General features: G+C 37.8%; 1 protein-coding gene across 2 annotated transcripts in view; it reads left to right on the top strand.

Annotated features, from left to right (window-relative positions):
• The window catches only part of BNIP3L (BCL2/adenovirus E1B 19kDa interacting protein 3-like), a 21790-nt gene extending 878 nt beyond the window's left edge, over positions 1 to 20912 (top strand). Inside the window, exons 2-7 of one of the 2 annotated variants that reach the window (XM_008575586.1) lie at positions 6447 to 6630; positions 10593 to 10665; positions 16147 to 16250; positions 16384 to 16533; positions 18147 to 18218; positions 19171 to 20912. In XM_008575586.1, coding sequence (XP_008573808.1) covers positions 6447 to 6630; positions 10593 to 10665; positions 16147 to 16250; positions 16384 to 16533; positions 18147 to 18195 — 560 coding nt within the window. In that variant the 3' untranslated portion in view covers positions 18196 to 18218; positions 19171 to 20912. Of the gene's footprint in view, positions 1 to 6446; positions 6631 to 10592; positions 10666 to 16146; positions 16251 to 16383; positions 16534 to 18146 lie in introns of both variants that reach the window. The other variant, XM_008575585.1, reaches the window with a different exon arrangement.
• The last annotated feature ends 316 nt before the right edge of the window (positions 20913 to 21228 follow it).

Below are 21228 nucleotides of genomic sequence, written 5' to 3' on the forward strand. Positions count from 1 at the left end.
CAGGAAAATCCATTTAGCAATCAGTGGTTATTGAGTCATGTGAGGAGAGGCTGTGCCCCTTTTTCTTTTCTTTTTTTTTTCTTTTTTGAGATGTTTGAAAGTTGCTCAAGTGATTTTTTTTTTTTTCAATGGGGTCGTGTGCCCAGTAAACCTAAGAACAGCCTCGTGACCCACCCAGGGTCGTGCGCATCACCGGGTGCGGGCCCTGGACTCGCAGACACGCGATGGACACACTCGTGCGGACGCGGGCGGGGGAAGTCAGGGTCCGGGTGGGGTTAGGACCGACTCCGCATTGCTTTTGCTGACATCCTGGTGCTCAGACCTCTCGTCCTGAAATTGCCCCCGGTTGTCGTGAGAGCTGGGAGCGGCTTGCAGAGGTTCTTGCCTGACCCTTGTGTAATTCCTATCTTAGAAAAGAGGAGGTGGGGGCAGTCCACACAGGCTAGACGAAGTCGTTTGAAAACGTTTTGGGTGCTTAAAGGTCACGCGGCATCCTTCCTGAGAGGGAGATGCTTCCAACATGGCCTAAGCATTATTTGGGGAAGAGAGTCCCTGTCCTCACAATTTGGATATTTTAAGATGTTTTTATTGCTTATTGCTACTGCTCCATCTTGTGATGAGTTAGTTAATTCCCTGAATGTTGACCTTTTCATTTTAAACCTATTAAGAGCCTGGTGTTGTGGAATGTAAGTTTTTTATACTATTTCCCGCAGTAAATTAGGATTAATGTGTCCTCACATGTCATTTGTATCACATATGCATATGCAGTTTTAAATTACTTACCCATTTTAGCATACTCTTTTAGAAGCATGAATTTTAGAAAAGGAAAGAGGCTCTAGCGTAACTGTCCCCAGTCATCTACCAGTAAATTATCAGGTCTAGAGTAAAGGTCTTGTTCAAGTTCATAGCTGGTTGGGACGTAGACCCGAGATTCCAACTTTCAGCCAGTCTGGTGCTGTCTTCAGGACACTTGTTTCAGTGTCCAGAATCCCCTGATGATGTGTTTCTTATTCTCGCAGTATGCTGTTCTACCTAAGGTGTAGAGATGGCCCACCTATCTATCTCATTTTAGCATCTTGTTTCTTAATTGTGCTCAGGGTTTTCTTAGGAGTTAAATATTGGGTTAGCATGTGTACATGATTTCACAGAAAGCAAAGGAAAGGGATTTTATTTTTCCTTTGACTCTTTAACAAAACAAAACAGAAAAATGGGGTTGAGCTTTATGCGATTGTTTATCTGACAGACCCATGAGGTGTTTGATCTCTTTGGCCTATCAGTTACGTTAGCTCTTAGAGGACTGGAGAACTCTCAGCCTGCATGTGATACCAAATGTTGCTTTGGGAAATCTGCTAGATAGAAAATATTTTATTTGGGGTAGGGTGAGCTTTTAAAAGTTACTGAAAAGCTTTTAGATAATGCCATGTTTAATTATTCCCCTCTCGCCTCTTTGTTCGTTTTTTTCTTTAGCTCATTACACAACACGGACTGAACAAAACAAGAAGCCTTGGGTACTGGGCAAAACAACTTATTCAGGCATCTAATACTTAGAAAATGCTGATAAGTCAGAGTACTTTGTTGGGTAAAGTTGCACAAGTATGAAAAACAGGAGATGAAACTCAGGAGACGATCTCTGGTTTGTGATTTTATCTTTAGTTCAGGGGTCAAAGCAGAGTTTTAATAGAAAATTATTGAAATATTTGAAATAGTGAAACCTTCCTCTGATTTTCTTTTTCTTTTTTTTTAAGTTTACCCCTTCAGGGGGACTGTTTACTTTCATTACAAATTAGTGGGCAAATATCCAGACTACTTCCAAGGTTAAAAGGCTGTTTTCCATTTGTTAGTTTTATTCTTAAGAAAACTATCAAGTTCCTTAAGAATGTTTGAATAAGACATTTATGTCATAAGATTCAGTAGGTAGTATAAGGAAAATCAAGGTAGTAGTATAATTCTTGTTTAATGTGAGAAGTACAGCCTTTTTTTTTTTTTCTTTTTAAACATCTTAAATGTACTTGCTTCCCAGTGTGGCAGGAAAGCACTTAAGGCTGTGACACATGAAGTATCACTGCATTGTAATAATGTTTTGAATACATGAGTAGTGTGTAAGTAATCACTTGTGTGAAAGACCAACATTATTTTTGAGAATGACAGTGACTCTTTGTGGGTTGGTCTAGATTCCAGCATCACATACTCAAAACAAACCAAAATAAGGCTTTAAAGAAAGAAGATAGATATAATGAAATATGTCATGGCCGGTTAGGGTAAGAGTTACATGGTGGGCCTTGAAAAGTTGGGAGAAAAAATGAGGGGAAATACTTCTCCTTTGTCACTCTCCTGTCTCTCGGCTCCCCCACTCCCTTCTTGCAAGAGGATTGAATTGGTGATTATAAAATTCTGAAGAGTATATGGCATGCAGTAATGAATGTAATCACGGTAACTGGCTCAGCCTTCACAATCTGCTGTGTTAGAGAATGTGGAAGCTTGCTTCTCTGAATCTCAGCCATTCCCAAAGACTTAAACTAGAATGTAGTTCATGTCATTGTATGTATGTACAAACTGGCATAAGCCATATGAAGGAAAAGTTGTACAAAGTAAAAGCTTTCAGTCTGTAAAACAGTCTTTTAAAATAATAGAGAAAGCTTCCAGCTTTTAGTTTTAAAGCTTGATGGAGTGTTAGGAAGAGAGTTCACTCTGAGGTTGTTTTCTACTTTGAATTGCTTGGACAGCACAATCCTCTTGTCTTGCCTGTTCTCTTTCCAAGTAAAACGGGACTTTGTGAGGACTGGTGGAGTTAGAACATTAAGAAATTCTGAGATCGTAAATCAGGAATGAAGTGATGGGGAAAAAGACACATGTACTTCATCTATGGAGAAAGACAAATTTACAAACTTGCTTTTTTGTTTTACTCAAAAGATCAAGCTAATACGTATCTTCTTAATGAATGTCTGTGTACACACCTTCTCTGCAACCCCGTGTATTTCCGTAGACACTTTTGAAAGAGAGTTATTGCTTAAAGGAACTCTACTTTTTTTTTTTTTTTTGTCTTTTTTTACTGACCGGTAACGGGATCGCAACCCTCGGTGTTGCGCCCACACCGCGCTCAGCCAGTGAGTGGGAACCGGTCTCCACATGGGATCCGAACCCTCGGCGGGAGCGCCGCTGTGCTCCTAAGCGGCGCACTCTCCAGTGCGCCACTGGGCCGGCCCAGAACTCTACTTTTTAAAGCTCTTAATACGTATTGCCAGATGACCCTACAGAATGTTCGCTGAAGTCCTGATGGTAATAACAAAATATTAGAAACAATCATGTGGTTAATGGTTAACCATAGCTGTTTGAATAATGGTTAAATATCATATATCTCTATAAATGAGATGCAATACAGTTGTTCAAAAGAATGAATGTCAGTATGTATTGACATTGAAAAACATCTTTAAGTGTTAGGTGAAAAACTCTTACAGAAGAATAGGTACAGTAAGTACATTTCCATTTGTTTATGAAAACAAAAGCAGAAAACTATTTCATTGAAAAAACTGGAAATTTCCATGTGAAACTGTTAGAAGTGTTTTCCTTTGGGAGTAGGAATGGGAAGTTGGGAAGAGAAGTGTTAAATTTTAATTTTCTGTACTGATGTTTACATTTTCAAGGAACATGTTATTTTTGTCATAAATAATATTTAAGAGATACAGAATATAATTATTATAGTAGCTCACACCTGCATAGCACTTCCCGTGTACTAGGGACCTTTCTTATTTTTCTATATGCTTTATTCATTTAATCCTAACAACTTTATGAGGTAGACACAATTATTATCCCTATTTTATGGGTGAGAAAACTGAGACACACAGAGGTTAAGTAACCAGTTGCAGGTGTAACAGCTATAAGTGATAGAATGGAAGTTTGGCTTCAGCCTGTGCTCTTAACCACTGTAACAATATGTGTCAAATAGAAACTGCCTGCCTTCAGTAGGAATGCCTTCTGTCGTGCCACAGAGTGTTAAGGCCATGACAGAGTTCACTTTTACCAAGCTTTTCTAGGTATGTCTCTTCAAGTTTCCGAAATATATGCTAGGTTATGATTGCTTTTGTATTTGTAATTCAGAAAACAGAATACAGATAATGGTTTAGAAGTCCTTCAAAAAAGTAAGGACCAAAAGACCTGCTATTGTTACAGCCTTTTTCCCTCTGATCCGATACTTCAAGTGAACGTTAATTGTGTTCTAGGAAGACTGGCTTCCACACAGACCCATCTGGAACCCCTGGTTCCTCAGTTTTGCTTTTGCCAAAGCTGCTCTGGGTTTTTGTTGTGTTTTTGTTTATTTTACATGTTGGGCTTCTGTACAAGAAGAATTGGTTTAAAAATAAGTTTGAAAATCCTAGAAACAGTGGGAATAGAAAAAAGTTTGTTTTTCATGTACTGTTTTCTCTCTTCTCCTCTCTCTCTCTAGTTAAAATATTTTTGCAGAGCTCTAAATTTAGGGATGCTTTTGACGTATTTCTTACATACTCCAGAGGCAATCCAAATATTCAATTAAATTATCTTCAATGTTAGATCTGTCTTAGCTTTGCTAGTTGTCTTTGTTAATCCATTTTGAGTTCTCTCTAGTTCATTTTCATATGTATATAGAACGAGGCCATGGAGATATCGTACAGCCATGTCGCTTGGCCTACAGTCTACTTGTGGTGACTGGGACTGTGACAGCCACTGGGCTGCCTTAGGTGGAAAGGAAAAGTTACTTTATTTAGCAGACACTATTGTAAGTACTTTACAACATAAACTCTTAACTAGTAGGTAACTGATCATCTCCTCTTTAGTAGGCACTTTATGTTACAATATTTAATCCTCCCAGCAGGCCTAGGAGGTAGGTCCTGTTCTGTGTTACTTCTCTGTGTCACAGATGAGGGAACTGAAGCAAGCGCTGGAGTCACATTTCCAACCAGGTCTGCCTTTGAGTTTTCCTTCACGTAAGGGTGATGTTGAGTTCACTCTGGATCTGGTAAAGTCATCACTGCAATTAGAGTGCATTTTTAGGGGTTTGATGATTCTGATTTACCTATGGAACTCCCCCTTCAGCCCTGGAACTCTCTCTAACGCTTCTGTTGGGAGTTTAGAGGAACGGCCCCACCAATCATTCCTTGGTGGTGGAATTTTCTAAAATTGGTTTGGTTACATTTTCTGAAACAAAATTTATTGTGAAGAATGGAAATCAAGAAAAAAATATACCGTTATTTCTCTTTGTTGTAAAGTTGCTTTATTGGCCACTGTTATCAATTCTTATTAAAATTAAAGCAACTTAATGTGTTCAGCAAACTCACTGGGCCAATAGATGTTTCCAAGATCTGCGCACGTCACCAGTGCCACGCCCCCTCCTGTGGCCCCGCCCCCTCTGACTGTTCACCTGAGAAAACTTTAGAAATGTGCAGTCCTTTCTTCCCCAGACCAACAGGGCTTAATGAAAACCCTGGAAAGTAGCAACTCGTAGGAGAGGAGAGAGAAAAGACAAGTTCACAAGGTACGTTTAGTACGTAAAAAAGGGAGAAAGAATAGAAAGAGTGAGGCATAGAGGAAAGGAAGAAACTGACCTATGGATAGAGCTACAGCTCTTTTCTTGGATCCCTCTACCTGCCAGCTGCCAAAAAAACCGAAGGAAAAGAGCTAAAACTTTTTTTCTGAGATTTTAGCATTATCAGCTGATTTATGCTGCATTAATTTTATGTTCCAGATTTGTACACAAATTGAAATTTTTGCTATTGGATTTAGGTTTTCTCTCTAGGAGATTCTTAGTTGTTTATGCTAATTAGGATATAGTTATTAACTTATTTAGATGACCTTTATGAAATTTCTAAGTATATGTTTATTATTTCATTTGTGCAGCAGATATCATAGCTCAGGTAGACTATGAAAAAAGTATGTCTATGTGTATGTGGGGATGTGTGTGTGTATATGCATACACAAACTATAAGGTAATCAGCCTGTCTAGCAATGAACTAGCTATTTACTTTTTGAAAAGCAACCTCTGAGTTTTCGGTAAAGTTTTTTATTTTTTATTTTTTTGGCAGCTGGCTGGTGCAGGGATCTGAACCCTCTGTCCTGGTGTTACAAGACCTTGTTCTAACCAGCTGAGCTAATTGGCCAGCCCTCAGTAGAGTATTAGTTGTATGTAAACTAAGTTTTAACTGGAGAGAAAATTGGCCAAAAGACACATTTTCTATGGTGTCAGTTTTAGAGTTCCCAGCTTCTTCCAAATTGGTCAATTGTGTGAGCTACTTCAGGAACAGAACTATATAGATTTTAGACTTTTATTGCTCCATGTTTATTTTCTTTAGAGTTCTTTGCATTTAGTTTGAGGTGAGTCAGAATTCTTATCTGAATTCACCGTGTTCACGTCTGTGTGCACATGGCAGATTGCAGTTCTGCTGTGGTTAACTGAAGTTATCTTACGTGTCTGACAGGTTCCTGGGTGGAGCTACCCATGAACAGCAGCAATGGCAATGATAATGGCAATGGGAAAAATGGGGGGTTGGAGCACGTTCCTTCCTCATCCTCCATCCACAATGGAGACATGGAGAAGATTCTTCTGGATGCACAGCATGAATCAGGACAGAGTAGTTCAAGAGGCAGTTCTCACTGTGACAGGTAAGTGGGATTCATGTTTTGGCAGAATTCAGGAAACAAACAGAAGAGTTATGAGTTTCATTCCCATTGGAAAGAATTCATTTGCTTAAATCTCCACTTAACAAAAAATACGACTCCTAATTTATTGCAGTGTGTGTATTTAAATCAGACAGCTAATTGGCAGGTATACTGTTTCCCCGGATTAAATCATTTTTCTTACTGTATTATTTTTAGGTGTTCATCACTTTAAAATTCAGTGGTGTATAAATGTTTGCTGATAGAATTAATCTAACTTTCTTACATTTTCCTTTGTCCTTGTGTCTCTGTTTCACAGGTCACATTCTGCCTTGAATTAGTCACTTCTGTATATTTCTGTCTTCCCTTTAGATTGTAAGGCTCCCAAAGGCAGGGGTCATGTTTCTCCTTCTTTGTGCCCTTCACGGTAATGGTACTAGTGTGTAGTGGACACTCAGTAAATGCTTGAGTCAGAGGAACTACAAGTTGATTCAAGTTACAGTAATATTTGTACAGTGGAAGCACCATTTGGGGCCTGTAAAGACAGTTAATTTTGAAGGCCATTCCAGTTTTCAGAAGTTGTTTTATTTCAGATCTCATTTTTCTGTATTTGACTCAGGGAAACTAATTCCACTGATTAAGGACTGCTTATGGTGAAAGAGTAAGAATATAGAGAGATGTATGAGTAGTCATTAAAGTATTTTTCAGTATAAGCTTTTCTTTTTTCAGAGTGATTAGGTGTTAAATGACATAGTGGTGTATTTAAAAATTCTTACTGCAGTGACAGCCACACTGTTAGCATTATGGGGTACTGGATGATTTTCTGGTACATTAAAACTTAACTGATATTAACCATTTAGAAAATGCAAATGCATAGGAGAAAGAGAGAAAACATCAAAAAAATGTAAACAGTAATTATGTCTGAGAGGTGGAATTATGGATGATATTTTTCTTCTTCTGAATATTTTTGTACTTTGTAAAGATTGTATATATAGTACATATTATTATCAGAAAAATAAAAAAAGGAGAAACAAGTTAAAATTATGCTGGGAGTTCCTGCATGGGTTACGATCCACTGATGTTACCAAGGTAGCCAGAGGACTGGTTTGTTGGCTCTGTGGCACACTGCTCACCCCTGCCACCCCCGTGTCATCTGAAACATGTCCCTGTGCTTCCCTGGGATGGCTGTTGTCATAAGCAGAAACAGAGCAGATGGCTCTTTTCTGAGCAGCTTGCATTGATTCCAGTAGCTACAGCATTAGTCTGTCTTTCAGAATGAAGATTTATATTATATTTATATTATGAAACTCACTGATGGATTTCTGAAGTTTCTGCTTGTTATGGCCTGCTGATAAGGCTTTTACTATATGTGGCTGTTGGTCTTTGGTGCCAGTGTGCCCATTAACTTGCTATTCACATGGTGTTGTCATTGAGCAGAGAAAAAGTCACCTGCTTTCCTGTCTGGCCTTCTTATTTCATTTATGTTTGCAGTTATACATGTGATAGAATATGAATTCACCTTCGCATGTTCCTGTTTAAGTTTGGGTTTCTAAACATGAACAGATGTATGACAAATGCATTTGAACTCTTTCCTGTCCCTCAGCTTGTGTATCCTCAGGCTCTGGGTTCCTGCTCATCTTTCAGAGGAGGCCTAGAACTCTAGCCCAACAATACTCTTCTGGGATACCTGACTAACATGCTTTAACACTTAAAAGTATCTTCAAAATTATGTCGTTTGAATTGCCATGCATCTCTATATCTGAAGCTGTTTGTTGAGAAGTGTTTCTTGTAAGCAGAAAAGATTAAGGATTGTTGGATATTCGTCCCAGAGCTGATTCATGTATATTTCGATTTAAAAATAATGCCATAGATATACTTCTGTCACTGCAATGGTTGTTAGAAGATAACCCCTATGTGTTTTGCTTTGTGTCCCACCCTGTGGTTGGGGTTTTCAGTCTTGACTGCACACGAGATCTACCCAGGGAGCTTTTAAGCACAGATGCGCTAGCCCTTTCCCGCAGCTTCTCAGTCAATCGTCAGGGCAGGGGAGAGACCTCAGACTATTTTGAAAGCTCCACAGCTGACCCTCATGTGAGCCAGGGTTGAAGCCTTGATGCATTCCAGAGTGTTGGGAGTAGTGAACACGTTACCCATGGAGAGTGGTGTTTTTCTAAGCATGACTGGAGCCAGTGGTAAAGAAGAGTGTAGAAGTGGAGCAGTGCTTCTGGAAGGTTCTTAACTGTCACTCTGACTGCCTCGACCTGGCTACAGCTGTGGAAGGCTGGCCCTTAACTTGATGCCTGGCTGTGGACCCACCAGTGTTAGGAGCACAAAGTATAAACTGAGGACAAGTGTGCATGTTCCAGTTGGTTTCTGTGCTGTAGCCTGACATTTCTAGTTCCAGACAAAAATTCTCTGAATACATATGGTATATTTGTTTGCTATTGAACCAGCTTTTCCCTTTTTCTGTCCCCATTTAAGAATCTCCTATGTCAGTTATACTAGTCTAAGACTCCTAGGCCTACGCAGTCAGATAAATTTGTAGTGATCTTAACTTATTTTTGATTCAGTGTCACCAGCATCTGTATACATTAACATTGTACACACACTCTTGGTACCTTTAATAGTTAATATCTATTCTTTTGAGCAAGTTAATCCCTGTGCATTTTTCATCTCTGTTTTATTTTAGATTTGGGGGGCGTTTGTGTGTGTAGTGAAAGATCTAGTGACTTGTGGTCATACAAGGAATCATTGATAAAGCTAAGAAAAGAACTTGGCACACTGTATTCATCTGTTTTATCAAGTACAGTTTGTGATCATGTGCTTTTGCTGAAGAATTTATCTGTAAATTTTTGTAGTTCTGGGAATATGTTTATACTATCATAAAGGTTTTTATATTCATGTGTAATTCATATTTATATTCATATGTATTCATTCACTCTGAAATATCTCACAGCAAATATTTCTGAAGTAAGTGGAATAGTGGTTCTCAAATTTTTTTGATCTCCATACCCCTTTATACTTTATAAATTATTAGGGACCATTATAATAAAAGTTATTATAATGAACTTTTGTTTGTGGGTTATATATTTTGGTATTATTTTAGAAATTAAGACAGAAAATTTTTAAATATGTATTTATTTATTTTAAAAAACTCATTACATTTTAACATAAGTAACTTTTTAATGAAAAATAACCATTTCTCACATCCAAAAAAATTGGTAAGTATAGTGGCATTATTTTACATTTTTGCAGCTCTCTTTAATATCTGGCTTAATAGGAAACAGCTGGCTTCTCATCTGCTTTTGCATTTAGTCTGTTGTGATACCACACATCATGTAGCCTTTGGGGAATTCTGCTATATACTGATGACAGAATGAGAATGAAAAAGGTACCTAACAGCATTACGAAAGCAATTTTAACCTCAAAGACCCTCTAAAAGAGTCTTTGAGAACTGCTGGTGGTGAATTATTTAATGATGAAAGAACTTGGAGAAAAAGAACCGTGAACTAGGTTTCTGAATTTGAAGATCATTTTACTTTTATTGGAAAAAAGAGTAAGTATAAGAAAATGAGACAATCTTGTGTTTTTAGGTAATATTTCCCTTGTGGATTTATTGTTGTGAAGGAATTCATCACCACTGGAAAAGTCCAGAACATTTTGGGAATAAGAATGCTCTATTTCATTTAGGCACTTAAAGTCACATACAATTTTTTTATCTTTTTTTTGGTCAGCTGGCCAGTATGGGGATCTGAACTTAAGACCTTGGTGTTACCAACACCGCACTCTCCCAAGTGAACTAACTGGCCAGCCCAGTATTTTCTCGTATGGGGTTATGATATACTTTTTGATTTGCTGCTTTTTCAAAGCCATACTGATGTAACTTTTAATTTTATCATTTCTAGTAGAGGGCAATTTGTTCGACAAAATGAGGATTAAAATTAATGGCTAAATTCTGTCTCTCTTAGCCCTTCCCCACAGGAAGATGGGCAGATCATGTTTGATGTGGATATGCACACCAGCAGGGACCACAGCTCTCAGGTGCGTGCACGTCTGTGTGTGTGTGCACGTTTATCATTCCAGTTTACAGTGAGTAATTAGGAGAGATTCAAATTCTCAAAGTAAGCATGTTTTGCTAAAATATATTAAAGAACAAGAAGACTTTTAGAATAATTTGAAGCTGTTTCATAAGTTAACTCAATTTCCAATTTTGGAATTTATTTAGAATCATATAGTTCTTGTTGCAGTCCTTAACAGCTAAGAATTTTGGGCCGTGTCACCCTAAAAAAATTGGAAAATTCTTGTCTGTAACGTACCATTCCAATATTCCAGGCTACTTTCTTGAGTTTAAAAATGGAAAAACTGAGACGGGTGTTTTATTTACAGTCACAAAATAAATGATAATGAAGAGTTGTGTATAACCAGGTGTGAAAACTTTTTCTGTATCTGAAATCAAAGCAATGACTTTTGAGATGAATTTGAACAACCAGAACTAAAAGTCATCTAACTTATGTGGAGTTCGTTAAATTAAAGAAGATTAATATAGTTCACTAGGAGTTGCCATTTTTAGGAATATAGATAGATATAGTATTAAAATCTTACAGAGGTTTGTGTTATGAATCTTAAAACATATAGTAAGTATATAATTGTTGCTAATGATTTAGAATATTCATGGTCAGCCCTTAACTTCATTGATGTGTCAGATCACCTAAAATGTCACTAGAGGACAAATTCCTAGGACAGGAACTATTGTCCATTTGTCCTGTGTTAGGGCACTGGAAGAGTACTGAATGAATGTTTAAATGAGTTATAACAAAACCTGTGTTATAGGATTCTCACTGTACAGAGTCCTGGGCCCGTTGGTGCTAGAAATATTTCGCATGTAATCTTGGATCCCTCCAGTATTTTTTTTTTAAGAAGGCCACACAATTTCTCCATTCTTTGACTGTTCTCTATTTCTGCTGTTCTCTGAAACCTAGAAAGTCTATGGATTGAATACAAATTTATTTTATGATGAGCTTTATCTTGTAGATAAGCTTATGCTAGCAAGGCTCTCATGTAGTAAGGTGATCTGACCAGAACTGTTGAATTGCTGGCTTGTGTGTGTCAGTCTGGCCACATGCAGTGAGATGTAATAATGTAGAAGAAAGCATACGAATTCTCCATGGTGAAAAGTATAATAAGGAATCCAAGAGAGAAATGGAATTAGTTCTGTGCTATAGTCTTTCCCAGGGAGCATGTCTTCAGTCAGTATTGCCTTTTGTGCAGACAGGTTGAAAGTCTAGAGTAGCATTTTCCAAAATGTGTTCTGAGGAATGTTTAATGGGAAGCTCCGTAAGACCATTCTGAAGTCAGATAAGTGGAAAATAATGCGACCCCCAGTCTCCCCATCCTCTCACACCGGTAGTAGCTCTGACAATTCCTGCAGTAAAGAAATCGGCTTAATTAAACCAAATGTTTCCGAAGCTTATTTGACCTTGGACCTCCATCCCCCGCTCCACATAATTTTTCCCCCTAATAACTAATAACTCAGTGGGATGATGAGTATTGTCCTGGCTCATAGTGTAGTGGGCTCACAATTAGATTTTTAACTGATCATTGAATTTTCATGAATTCTAGAGCTAAATGCATATAGCCTAGAATTGCAAAAGAATTTGTGAAATTCAAGAGGGGCAATATAAGGTTTTTGGCCTCTGTCAGATTATGGTAGGGTTGCCAGTGTGATACCTACACAGAAACAAGTATCTAAAGGAACATTGGTTACCGTCAGGCAGGGGCTTAGCTGTTCTGACAGTCCAATCAGTCAATTTAAACAAGGGTAAGTGTTTGTAAAAGCAGTCTAGCTCCTATGAGAAAAGCAGTATCTGTTGAGTAAGATTTCTCACAAGGGAGATATCAGTAGGTACAATTTATTTAAACTTTCAAAGAGCCTTTTATATTTTTTTAAAATGAAGAAATAATTTAAAAATTAATTACTTTGGGATTTGGGAAAATGGATTTTTTTCATGAACAAGAAGAAAGTTTAGGGTTAGGAAACAATTGGAGGCAGTTAAAGGACTGTTACTGTACTTGAGCTTATGGAATCTTTTCATATGTGTCTTCTTGGAACATATGACATTTTTGAGCTTTTTTACGAGGAGGAAGGAAAGGCACTAACATTTATTAGATATGTTTCAGGTGCTAAGTTTCTGTTTAAAAAAGTGAGTCTCACTTTTAATGTTCTCAGTCCAGTGAAAGGAGATAATTATCCCCATGGACAGATGGGAAAACTGAGGCTTTGTGTCTGCTTAAATGACTTGTCTAAGATCACAAAGCAAGTGAGTGTTAGAGCCAGGATGAAGAGCAGGTCTGTTTGAGCTGTGGCCTCTGTTCCTTCTACTAAAATAAGTCAGTGAATGGGATCAATTACAGGAGAGCTCAGATGGTCATGAGGACAAATTAAAAAACGCCTGGTGAGTGATGGTATGGGGAAGCCTAAGGTAGTGCATTTAGGAAAAAGATCATTCAAACTGCTTTTAGAGGGCCGGCCTGTGGCTCAGTTGGGAGGGTGTGGCGCTGATGACACCAAGGCCACGGGTTCAGATCCCCATATAGGGATGGCCGGTTAGCTCACTTGGGAGAGCGTGGTGTTGACAACACCAAGTTAAGGGTTAAGATCCCCTTACCGGTCATCTTTTTAAAAAAACAAAAAACCCCTGTGCTTTTAGGATGAAAGTCCTCAAGAGTCTCAGTTTTGTTGCAGAAAATGGACTATAGATTGTCTCTTGAAGACATTTTTGCATTGTGTATCTGGGACCAGAGAGGCCAGCAGTGTTGTGTGTCATTGTAAGATGATCCAGACTAAGATGTCCTCCATTTTCCCTCTTGTAAAACTGTGGTTTATCTGTACCTGGATCACAGAATGCTGTTTAATATTCACATTTAGGGCCGGCCCGGTGGCTCACTGCTACAGTGCGCCGCTTGGGAGTGCGGCGGCGCTCCCGCCGAGGGTTCGGATCCCACATACAGACCGGTTCCCGCTTACTGGCTGAGCAAGGTGTGGGCGCAACACCGAGGGTTGCGATCCCGTTGCCGGTCCCGGTCCGGTGCGGGCGCGACACTGAGGGTTGCGATCTGTTGCCGGACACGAAAAAAAAAGACAAAAAAAAAAAAAATTCACATTTAGAGAACTTGGGGTGGGCCAGAGAAGGAAAGCTTAGTGATTACAAGATAAGAGACTTCATGTGAGGACAGGCTGAAATGATCAGAATCCTCCCTGAATAGATTAGGTGTAGAAAGAAGTTCATTTGTTCAAAGCATGAATCTCACATATAATTCAATTAAGTACACTTTTACTGTATTCTGGAATTCCAGGGCTGGCTGGTTAGCTTAGTAGATTAGAGTACAGCCTTGTGACACCAAGGTCAAGGGTTCGGATCCCTGTAATGGCCAGCTGCCAAAAGAATAAACCCTATTATGGAATTCCAAGAATTAGAAGGCAATTTAAAACCTGAAAGTGGCAAATTTAAGATGAATAAAAGGAAGCACAGAGTAAATAAGGAGAGTTTATGACCCTTATTCTTAGAGTAAGCATTAGAATAAGCTTAGAAATTTATCTAGAGTTTTGTTTTGTTTTTTAAATACTAATTCAAAGTTAACATTGTTTCACTCAACTGAGAAAATTACATCATCTTCAAAAAAAAATTAAAGCATAAAGCCTTACTGCATTTTCATTTTGTCAAATTGTATGAAATATTAACTTGTTCAAAAATTTAAATCTAGGGCCGGCCCGTGGCTCACTCGGGAGAGTGCGGTGCTGATAACACCAAGGCCTTGGGTTCGGATCCCATATAGGGATGGCCGGTTTGCTCACTGGCTGAGCGTGGTGCTGACAACACCAAGCTAAGGGTTAAGATCCCCTTACCGGTCATCTTTTAAAAAAAAAATTTAAATCTAAATCTTGCAGCAGTTTTAAAGAGAGACATGTGAGGCCAAAGTAGAAAACTGTAAACAGAAATGACCCACAGTGTTGGATATAGTCACATACTGTGTGTACACAAAGTATATCTGTAAGTATATTGTAACAATTTATTGTTTTTGATTTAGGGTGATTTCAGTGTTACTCCAAAGAGCCAACTCATTATTCTGAGTAATCTCAGTACCCAGTGGGAAAAGATTAATCCTGAATGCTACATTGTGTCATTCAGTGGGATTTGCCAAATTCAGCAGAACTGGATAAGGATGGTACTGACAAGAATAGCAAAACGCCCAGGGATTTCACTTTGGGTTTGACAGTAAAAGGGACTGTCTGTGTGTAGAGACTGTCTGAAGCTCCCTTCCTGGGGCAGCTATTTCACCGAGAACTAGACCCGTCAAAAAGAATCAAGCGAATATGTCAGGTTGTGCAGTTCTTAACTATCTGCTGAAAAAAATGAAAGCTTTGGTCAAAGAGTGAATCCTTTTCAAACAAAAAAGAAATGAAAACACCTCTTAGCTTTGAGACCCTGTAGTTTGAGGTCATAGCATCACATTCCTTAAAACTGAATAAATAATACTATGTCATTTTTTAGGAATTTCTCATTCCTGTGGGTTCTATTAAAAGAGAAGCTTTTGGAAATTTTAATTATTCTTGGCCCAAATCTTGCCTTGAAACTTTACATTATCATTAGCAATAAAAAGGATTTATTTTTCATTTATTTGATAAAATAGATGTTAAATTCTAACTCAATTTAAAATAGATTATTCCAAAAAATTTTGGAGTGATGTAGTTTCAAAACCTTAGGAAATGTTTGGATAACTGTTTGAAAAAATAATCTCCTTCGAGAGAGTAAAACCTAGTGCTTAAGAATGAGGACCCTAGAGAAAATTTGGCTGGGTTGGAATTCTGGCCCTGCTGCTTACTAGTTGGGAAACCTTAGGTAGGTTACTTAATGTGTGTCTCAGTTTCCTCATCTGTAAGATGGAGTTGTAATAGTTCCTATTTTTATAGGGTTGTTGCAAGGTAAAAGTTGATGCATGTAGTTTAGAGTGATGTTTTTCTCTTTAAATGCTCAGTCAGTACTACTATTTATTTCCTCATCACATCTCCCACTTATTTTTGTTTTACTGCTCATCACTTTGTTTTCATTAGCATATCCTTTTGTGTATGTTCCCTTTTATTTGTTTTAATTACGAAAATTTTAAATGCAAACAAAAGTAAAGAAAATAATACAGTGGACCTCCATGTAAGCATCACCCTAATTCAGCAGCTATCAAGACTTCGCACGCTTTAGTTAGCATTATATCCCAAAATAGTTTTTTCAAGTTCATATTCTGTACTTATATATAACAATAGTGAAGCTCACTCAAGTTCTTTCTTAGCTGTTAAATACTCTGATCTTAGATCATGCTGTCAGCCTTTTTAGAACAAAGCATGATTTTTAGTAAAAATTGCTGATGCACATATTTATGAGTTTGGTATATATTCCGTCCAGATTTGTCTCTATATTGAGAGGAAGTGGTCTTCCTTTTTTCCTGTTTTAAAGTTTGAATTCTTCTTTACAGTCAGAAGAAGAAGTGGTGGAAGGAGAGAAAGAAGCTGAGGCTTTGAAGAAAAGAGCAGACTGGGTATCGGACTGGTCCAGTAGACCTGAGAACGTGCCACCCAAGTAGGTCCTTAACTTGTGTCTTTGCAGTGGACACGGTGATCTGTTTCACATGTTTATGTGCAGGGGGCCTGGTGACCCCAGGATCTTTTTAGCAAATGCATTTCTGACACCCACTTCTGAATTTCTTTCTCAGGGAGTTTCACTTCAGGCACCCTAAACGTTCTGTGTCTTTAAGCATGAGGAAAAGCGGAGCCATGAAGAAAGGGGGCATTTTCTCTGCAGAGTTTCTGAAGGTGTTCATTCCTTCTCTCTTCCTTTCTCACGTGTTGGCTCTGGGGCTAGGGTGAGTACTGGTGAACTCTCAGAGTTTTTTCCATTCGTTTTACCCTCACGTTTTGTTTTCAGATGTAAGAAATGTATGTGAAAGCAGTTTGTATTGCTTTGCTTTTAATGTTTCAGTACAAATAAAGTGTACATAGGAATTATGAGAGTTGTTACATGATTGAGTATAGCAATAAGCATTTTTAATAATAGTAGGGTTTTTTCTTATTTGAAAATAAGATGTTCATATTAATCCCCTAAGTGATAATTTTTAAATGGGCTCTTCTATGATTGAGTTTACTTTTTGGGTTTTGTTTAAAATTTAGCTGGTCTTGAGTAATTTATAAAGTAAACTAATCTTTAATGTGTAAATTTTGGAGTCGATGCAAATATTTTTTTTCCCAGATAGGAACATGCACCATTACTTTGTATAGTCCTTGAGTGAAACGTGTAGGTTGATTGTGAGTGCTGTTTTGTTTTCTTTCCCCTCAACTTTGTAGCATTTTCGTGTATTCTGCTAAAATCAACCTCATTTCTTACCTGTAATTCATTAATTTTCTAGGCATGTCTTCTAAATAATTGCTTTTTTTTTTCCCTTGATTTTGACAGTTGAGGAAATATACTTCTGGAAGATTTTAAGAGTTAAATAGTAACTGTTAATTTTCTTCAGGGCATGTCTGTGATGCTCTTTAAGCATGCCTGGTGGGTTATGGTCTGTATGACATGTAAAGGATGGATCATTCGTTATCTTCCTTTAAGGAGCTCAGCATAGCGGGAAGAGATTTCCCGTCAGAAACAGGAAGCGTGTATGCAGCTTTCCACACCCCTTTTGTCTCACAAACAGCAGCAGGGAGGTGTTTGTGGAGGAAGCAGGCGTGGCACGGGGTAGGAGGGTAACACATTGCTGAGTGCACAGTTGTTCATTTGTCCTCAAGAAGTTGGGTTTTGTAGCTTCCAGTATCTTTCTTTCATGATTCTTTGGACTGTTTCTCCTGCTGTAAGTGTAACTATTGCTATGGATGAATGTAAAGGAGGGCTGAAAAAATTGGTTGCTTTTATTGCACTGGGGGTAAAACTAGTCATGTATTTTCCATAACTTCCCTTCTGCTTATTTCACTGAAGGGCCAAATACTTGCTTAGCATGGAAAAGTAATATTAGGCCTCTAATCCTTAAACATTATTAGCAAGAGCTGTTTTTAAAGCATTGGCAGTTTTATTTTCCTACCCAGAGCACCAAAATGATTTGGCATATTACTATATTTTGTATCTGAAATGGCAATAGAACTTTTTGTTCTCCAGAAAGGAGCATCTCAGAGGAGGTTGGCTCTGCTGTGCTCCTTGGAGGGATCTATTCTCCCTAGCTGACGGTGTCTAATCTCCGCCCCTGTGCTGTCTAGTGCTGACTTAATGAGTAAACAAAATCATGTAAAATTAGTTCGGCTGGGCTGGTGACTGGTTTTAAGAAAGGCAGTGATGATTTCAGGGTGTTCAGGATGCCAGGGAACCATGCACATATACCTTTAGAGCCTTTCACAAGGCCTGGAAATTTAGTTTGTAAGTAGAGTTCAGCCTGTCGACAGGCTGGTGTGGAACTGTTGGAACAGATGGGACATGACACACTCTGCTTCCTTTCAGCATCTACATTGGAAAACGACTGAGCACACCTTCTGCCAGCACCTACTGAGGGAAGGAAAAGCCCCTGGAAATGTGCGTGACCTGTGAAGTGGTGTATTGTCACAGTAGTTTATTTGAACTTGAGACCATTTGTAAGCATGACCCAGCCTACCACCCTATTTTTACATATCCAATTCCAGTAACTCTCAAATCCAGTATTTTATTCAAACTCTGTTGAGGCATTTTACTAATCTTATTCCCTTTTTGGCCTGCAAGACACTTTAGAATTTCCTAACAGAGTTTACCATTGTTTAGAAATTGGCAAGGGCTTCTTTTCCGCAAATGCCACCAGCAGATTATAACTTTGTCAACAATACTATTGTCTCCTATTAGTCCCACCATTCTTAGACCTGTATCATTCATGGTATAAATTTTACTCTTGCAACATAACTAGCATCTCTCTCTGAAAAGGAGATCAGGTTAGCAAATGATATAAAAGCTTTGTTGTTTACTTTTTGCGTTTTTTTGGTTTTGTTTTTTTTCAAGACAAAGGCAAGCTTCCCTAAGCTTGAATTTATAGTTATTAAAAAGAAAATAAAAACAACAAAAAAAAAGCAAGACACAAGGAAAAAAAATATCCTGGGCAATAAAAAATTATTTTCAACCAGCTTTAGAGCCACTTTTTTCTCTAAGCCTCCTAATAGCGCCTTTTAATTTGTAGGAGGCAGGCTGTATAAATGATAGATATGAAACAGGACAAGAACTAACTTACATCAGCAGATTTTAATACTAGTATATTGTAATGCTGTCTTTTCTATGGTGTAGAATCTTTATTTCTGATAAGGAACGTCTCAGGCCTAGAAATACATGAAACTGCTTTTGAGGTTTTTGTGTGTGTGTTTGGTATTTTTATGTTTATTAGCTGCATGTGGATTTTTCATGGCTTTCTTTAAATTTTTTTTATTCCTTCATTTTTTTTTTCCTCTAAGCAGCAGCTTTGGAATGAGTTCCAATTTGTGGTGTTAATACAGGCTTCTTGTTTTAGGAAGCATCACTTATACTCTGAAGCCTTTAAACTCTGAAGATAATTATTTCGGAGTTATTCCAACCACATGTGCAACTTTGAAAGACAGACTTGGGTTGTGGGAACAGTTGACAAAATTCTGAAAAGATGCCATTTGTTTCCTTCTCATCTCTCGTTATTAATGTTTGCTGTACAGTCTTCCCAAGGCAATCCCTGTGATTCTGCAGGCGCTGTTAATTTTCTCATGTAGCTATTTTTTCAGTTATGTTAAACTCTTAAAATTCCAGAAGACTCAACCAGTTCCTTCAATGATACACTTTTTTGTTTGTTTCTAAAATGTGAAGCTTTAGGACCAAATTGTTAGAAAGCATCAGGATTACCAATTACTTTAAGAACATTTTATTGAATTTCAGAACACATAGCAAGACTCTGAAGGATACTACTATATGTTTTATATATAAATAATTACTGTTTATGATATAGACATTGCTATTGAATATTTAGAGAACCATTGTTAATTTTAAAACTAGCAATCTATAAAGCACATCAGGTTGACTTGAATAAAAAACACTATCACAGCCAGTTTGCAGAAACTAACTTCTTTCTCACATCAAGGTTTGTAAAACAGATGTGTTATTGTGGAAAATGACATACAGATTAAACAGAATAATTTCTATCTTTTTTCAAGAATACAGCTGGCTATCTTTCAAAAAGATGATATGTCCAATGTAGTTTTCTGAATTATTTTCTTTTTCTTCCTGGCATTTGATGTCTAAATAATTTTGGACATTTTTTATTATGCTTTGTTTCTGTCTTACTCTTAAATCTCATAACACTTGATTTGCCTTCTGTAACCTATTTATTTCAAATGTTCATATTTGAATTTCTTTGGGAAGAGAGTAATTCTGATGGCCCACTGATTTTGAAAAGCCTGAATAAGATTGGAAAGGCTGGTAAAGTTAAGAGAACTAAATAAATAGCCAAGCTGCTACACTATACAATTTGTATTACAATTGAGATCATGGGAGGGAAAAGTAAAATTATACTTTAAATAAGGGTGACTTCTTAACAGGCAGCACATTGCCCTCTTTCCAAATTCAGTAGCAGTTCTGTCAGTAGTGTAATTGAACTTGGGTATGTTTTTCAACATAGAAAATAAATTTAGTTTTGCCCTTTTTCTTAAAGTATCTGTGAAATTATGGAATATTATTTAAAACACAAATACATCATCACAGTAGAACTTGTCATAAGATGAGATCATGCAGTATTTATTGATAGAGCCCTAACATATGGAATTAATTTTTATGCTCCTGCTCAGATTGATGTTGAACAGAAACATTGTATGATTGGAAAGGAGAATTCAACAATTAACAGTTGAAATTTTAAGATTCATAAAGCTTTACACCTGTTTACAATTTGGGGATGAAAACGCAGGCTTTGTTTTTCTGTTTGATGAAAACTGGCTTAACATGTTTGTACAAAATCAAGAGCAAAACTGCACAAACTTGCACACTGAAAAGTGCAACACATTACCTGGATTGCAGTAAAAATATTGACTATTCTAAAAAATGAAAATTGAAGACTTAACCAGTTAGATAAATTTTTAAATGAACCAGTTGAAATTATTGGAATTAACTGAGCCAAGGTGATTATGCATTCTTCATCTATTTAGTTAGCACTTTGTATCATTATATACAGTTTACAATACATGTATAACTTGTAGCTATAAACATTTTGTGCCATTAAAGCTGTCACAAAACTTTTTCTGTCTGTACATCATTTTTATGTCACGTGCATTGCCTGGGAGTTTGGAGGCAAGAGTCCTGTTGTGTCTGCACAAAACTTTACTGCCGTGGCATTCCTTGTATACTGGAGTGCCTCGGTGTGCTAGAAAGGTGGCTGGGGCTCCTGCCCTCACCATCACTGCCCAACGTAAGGATTCACAAGTGCTGGGGTGGCAGTGTGTGCTAGTGTGTGGGACTGTAACAGTCCCAGCACTTGTTCTGCCAGATGCCACACAGTGGCAGGACACTGTTCACAGAGGGGATGATGAAGTGGAAGGTGAACATGGGACAAGAG

The sequence above is a fragment of the Galeopterus variegatus genome, unplaced genomic scaffold (genome assembly GCF_000696425.1).
Source record: "Galeopterus variegatus unplaced genomic scaffold, G_variegatus-3.0.2 Scaffold1211, whole genome shotgun sequence".
NCBI lineage: Eukaryota > Metazoa > Chordata > Mammalia > Dermoptera > Cynocephalidae > Galeopterus > Galeopterus variegatus.